We start from the raw sequence: 5329 nt of genomic DNA, 5'->3' as shown, positions 1-5329 counted from the left end.
AGGAAAAGGTAAAAAGAGATTTAAAAAAACACTTCACATATCTAAGGAATTATCACAAGGAAACTCCCTTGTACTATTAATGTATGCTAATAGTTTATTTCCAAAAACAAACAACTGCTGGGCTCCAGTGGCTCATGCCTACAATACTAGCAACTCAAGGAAGCTAAGAGGATCTGGTTCAAAGCCAGCCTAGGCAGGAAAGTCTGTGAGACTCATACATCCAATTAACCACAAAAATGCAGGAAGTGGAGCTGTGGCTCAAGTGGTAGAGCACTAGCAAAAAAGCTCAGGGACAGTGCCCAGGCCCTGAGTTCAAACCCCAGGACCAGCACGCACACACAAAAATCACGACCCACTCTCAGGAAGAAAATGTATAATATGAAACTCTGCCCCTAATCCATCCAAATGTCCTTGGGTTCTATAGACTACATGTTAAAGCCTTAGAGAAAGAGGACTCCCACAAGGTCATCATGTTGGCTTGTGGCCACACTAGTCCAAAGTCAGCTTGTGGCTCTCTGGGAAAAGATGGGGCGCAGGCTCCTTTGGCTTTAGGAAATAGTATTGAGCTAAAGTGAGGACACTCAGGTTGCCATGCCCACAGGTCAGGCTGGCAGGAGCAGGCAGGGCACACAAGGCCTCCTAACAGCTGGGAGGAAGCATCAGGGAACTGCAGCAGTGGTGGTGGGCACCTTGCCACATCCTGTCAGATGGCTTCCTTGGGTTCTGGTGCCCAGTGCTGTGGAGCTTGCTGGTGCTGGGCAAGTTAGAGAGGACGGGACTTTTTTAATTGCTCAAGTTTCAGGGAAAGAGAGGCTGGGGGACTTAGGTGTGGGGAGAATAAAAACAGAATGCCTTTAGGATCTAATTTGCAATCATCAAATTACAAAGCTGGTGGAGTCTTTCCTGCACCCAGACCCACGGTAAGTGAATCTATGTGGTACCTGGGAGTTGCCAGCTTCCTGAAAGTAGCTCTGTTCTTAGTTTGTCTTTTGAATGGTGCATTCTAGATCCAACAAGAGTTTAAATCTGAACCTCACCACTAATTAGCCAGAAAATTAGTCAGATTCTAGACTGTCTCTGAGGCCATGGTACTGGGGGGGGCACCATGGGGGTCACAAAATCTTCCAGAAGGTCGATCCAATGCCACACTCACACTCCTAATCATGGCACATTCCACTCCATTCCCCCAAGGTGCCTAACTACCCAGAACCTTCTGGGGTTGGAAGGATTCTCATGTCACCCAGCTCTTTTGAAAATACCAAAATGGAGTGAAATTCTTCCCATAGAATTATATTCACATGTCCTGTTAGAACCAACAGCTATAACTTGGCATAAGATTTTGGCACGCCGGGCTGGGAAGGTGGCTCAGTGGTAGAGCGCGTGCCTTGCATGCATGAAGCCCTGCCTGGGTTCGATTCCTCAGCACCACATAAGCAGAAAAATAAAAGCTGGAAGTGGCGCTGTGGTTCAAGTGGTAGAGCGCTAGCCTTGAGCTGAAGAGCTGAGGGACAACGCCTAGGCCCAAAGTACAGGCCCCACGACCGGCAAAAAAAAAAAAAAAAAAAAAATTGGCATGCCTTCCTTTCCCTCCTGCTGTCTACATTGTGATTTTTGAACATGTCTGAGGAAGACTCCATGAGTTGGGGGGGTCTTTCCATTGGCATCTTTTTTTCCAGCTGCAGCTGCTTCCTTATGGTTCTGATCTCTCCCCTGCAGTCATTGAATTCCTGCCCTTCTGCCATGTACAAATGAGTTCCCTGTACCTGGCTGCCCAAGATATTCTCTGAGACCAATGACCATGGTCCCCCAAACCCTCTTGTTTTTCTAGGAAGCCGGACACATGTTCCTTTCTCTTTTCACTCCCCTCTTCGCTTTTCTTTCCTCTTCCTGTTGCATGGCTCCTGCTCCAGCATTTTTCTGCCAGCCAGTGTATGAATTATGACCTTTTCCAAAGACCTTTACTTCCCAATTTATTTACATTAATGTAAATAATTATTGTCAAACATATACCATGCTGTAGTAGGTGTCAAGGCCAGATGGGTGAAACCAGTCCTAGCCCTGCCCTGTGGAAGCTTAAGTTCTGTGGGAGGAGAGAGAATCTCAGAAAAGTACTGTGAAGAATAGACACAAGGAATTAGGAAACTGTATCGAGGTGAAAATGACACAAGGGAAAAATTTAAAAAGACTTTCCTGGGAGCTAATGTTTGAACCCAGATCATAAGTGACTTAGGATGCCTCTGAGGACAGGAAGTTGGAGCATAAGGGAGATGATCTGGTTGGGGGAAAGTCCTGTGCATATCCCTTTTCCCTAGACTAGTGGATCTCAATTATAATTGCATGTTGGAAATATCTTGAGAACTTGTGTGTGTGTGCTGGTCTTGGGGATTGAACTCAGGGGTTGAGTGGTGTTCCTGAACTTTTGTGCTCAAGGCTAGTGGTACTTTATCTCTTGAATCAAAGCTCCATTTCCACTTCCAACTTTTTTGGTGGTTAATTGGAGATGGGAGTCTCACAAACTTTCTTGCCTGGGCTGGTTTCAAACTATGATCCTCATATCTCCTTCTGAGAAACTAGTAGTATAGGCATGAGCTACTGGTGCCTAGCCAAGAGATCTTTTAAATTTTTAAGGTGCCTAGGGCTGAAAGTGTACTCAGTGGAAAAGTACTTATCTAGCATGTGCAAGGCCCTTGGTCCAACCTCAAGCCAGATAAACAAAAATAAACAAAGAAAACAGAGATAAGGGTATAGTTCAGGGGTAGAACACTGGACTAGCACACACAAGACCCTATTACATCCCAAATAAATAAATAAATAAATTTATACATTCCTAGATTCTGTTGTTGGAAAGTGTGTGTGTGTGTGTGTGTGTGTGTGTGTACGTACCCAGGGCTTCAGGACTGGCTGGCTAGTATTCTACCATATTCTTAGTCTTGATTGAACTAATTTGAGGCATGTCCTGGGCATCATAGCCTTTCAAAGGTGAACATGGTAGTGTGCACCTGTAGTCCTTGCTACTCAAGAGGTTGAAGCAGGAGGATCACTTGACTCCAGAAGTTTGAGATCAGACTTGGCCACATAGTGAGACCTGATATTTTTACTTAAAATCTAAAATAAATCAAAGTATGCATGACTTTGTACAATTAATTTGTGTTAGTAGCATATTTTTAATTAAAAAGTGAAAGTAAATTAAGGAATACTACCCTAGCAGCTCTAGGGAGTCAGTTTGGTGATCATATCTTTTCAGGATACATCCTGACTTTTATCGGAGGAATGTAAGTGGGCTGAACATTTACAAATGTTCCATATGCTTCCAGAAATTCCTCTATTATCATCATTATTATGATGATTTTTTTCCTGGTTCTGTGGCTTGAACTCTGGGCTCTTCCCTAAGCTTCTTTTTGCTTAAGGCTAGAACTCTACCACTTGAACCACAGCACCACTTCTGGCGTTTTCTGAGTTGTTTAATTCAGGTAAGAGTCTCATGGACTTTCCTGCTTGGGTTGTCTTTGAACTGCAATCCTCAGATCTCAGCCTCCTGACTAGTTTAGGATTACAGGCATAAGCCATCAGCATCTGGCTTGTACTTGTTCTTTATATAAGAAAAGGATGCTGAGTGCCAATGGCTCATGCCTGTAATCATAGCTACTCAGGAGGCTGAGATCTGAGGATTGTGGTTCACAGCCAGACTGGGCAGGAAAGTCTGTGAGACTCTTATCTCCAATTAACCACCAGAAAACCAGAAGGGGCACTGTGGCTCAAGTGGTAGAGTGCTTGCCTTGAACTGAAGAGCTCAGGGACAATGCCTAGGCCCAGAGTTCAAGCCCCAAGACCGACCAAAAAAAAAAAAAAAAGATTGCCAGGTGCTAGTGGCTCACACCTGTAATCCTATCTACTCAGGAGGCTAAGATCTAAGGATCTCAGTTGGAAGTCAGCCTGGCAGAAAAGTCCATGAGACTCTTTATAATCTCCAATTAAGTAGCAAAATGCAGGAAGTGGATGTATAGCTCAAATGGTAGAGCACCAGACTTGAGAGGAAAAAGCCAAGCAAAAGCACAAGTTCAAACTCCAGTACTGGTACAAAAAATAAGATATAAAATGATAAAATGTATCCATCAGCAATATATTTATCTGCAAAAGGCCCCCTGTTAACATTGTTTTATTCCAACAAGGAAATCTATAGATGGACAATAGCTTTGGTTCCACCTCTGTCACTGTCAGGACACTGGGCCCTGTGTCCCTTATCTTTCCTGCACATTGGCTTTTGTTCTTATGGTTGAAATACGGCTGCTGCAGCACCAGATACCATGTCTGTCTGTAAAGCAGGAATGAAAGGGAACTCCATGTCTTACCAGTTATTTCTCTCCTCATCATTTCCTCACCTTGGATCAAAATAATCTCTTTGAGCCTGTTCCTTAGGCCTACACTGACATGTGTAGATGTTAGATGACTCTAACCATCTCTCTGTTGCCCAGGTTTCTTGTATCTCCCTGGTTTTCTCTTCCTTGGCTCTAGTAACACAGCAGTCTGTTGCTTTCTAGGACAACTTGTAATGGGACCCAAGGGGGAAAGAGGATTTCCAGGGCCTCCAGGAAGATGTCTTTGTGGACCTCCTGTGAATGTGAATAACCCCTCCTATGGGGAGTCCATGTATGGGTCCAGTTCCCTGCAAGTTCCTGCGGTAAGGCTCTTCGGGGTACAGCTTGGGGGGGGTGCCCAGAGACCCCTCTTACCTGGTCCTCACACATTTATAGAATTATTTCACTATCGACACATTATAGGAATTGTTTTCTGGGATCCTCACTAATGTGTTCTCTGGCAGATTTTTGTGGTCAACAACCAGGAAGAGCTTGAGAGGCTGAACACCCAAAATGCCATTGCCTTCCGCAGAGACCAGAGATCTCTGTACTTCAAGGACAGCCTTGGCTGGCTTCCCATCCAGGTATCCTGAGGCAGACACTTAGGATATCTCTCTCTTAGGTCCTCACCCTACAGAAAGGCACACCTATTAAAGGAAAGGAAGGGGGCTGGGCACAATGAGGCATGCCTATAATCCCAGCTATTTGGGAGGCAGACATCAGGAGGACCAAAGTTTGAAGCTAGTCCAGGCTTAAAGTATGAGATCCTATCTGAAAAATAAGGCAAAAGGGCTAACGGTTTGCTTCAAGATTAGAGCACCTCCCAATCAAGTGTTAGACCCTGGTTCAAACACCAGTATCACCAAATATTTTACGTATTTATACATTCTATATACACACATATATATGTGTATATATATATGTGTGTTTCTATATACACACATATATGTATATATATGTGTGTGTATATATGT

General features: G+C 44.2%; 1 protein-coding gene across 3 annotated transcripts in view; it reads left to right on the top strand.

Annotated features, from left to right (window-relative positions):
* Colq (collagen-like tail subunit (single strand of homotrimer) of asymmetric acetylcholinesterase) overlaps positions 1-5329 on the top strand; it is a 63679-nt gene that overhangs the window by 52317 nt on the left and 6033 nt on the right. For all 3 annotated transcript variants that reach the window (XM_013022129.1, XM_013022127.1, XM_013022128.1), the window contains 2 exons: positions 4539-4678; positions 4820-4939. In XM_013022129.1, the coding sequence (XP_012877583.1) occupies positions 4539-4678; positions 4820-4939 (260 nt within the window). The remainder of the gene's footprint in view (positions 1-4538; positions 4679-4819; positions 4940-5329) is intronic.

This window comes from Dipodomys ordii, unplaced genomic scaffold (genome assembly GCF_000151885.1).
Source record: "Dipodomys ordii isolate 6190 unplaced genomic scaffold, Dord_2.0 Scaffold60, whole genome shotgun sequence".
NCBI classification, from domain to species: domain Eukaryota; kingdom Metazoa; phylum Chordata; class Mammalia; order Rodentia; family Heteromyidae; genus Dipodomys; species Dipodomys ordii.
Note: the sequence above shows the minus strand (reverse complement) of the source record. Positions and strands in the feature narration are given on the sequence as shown.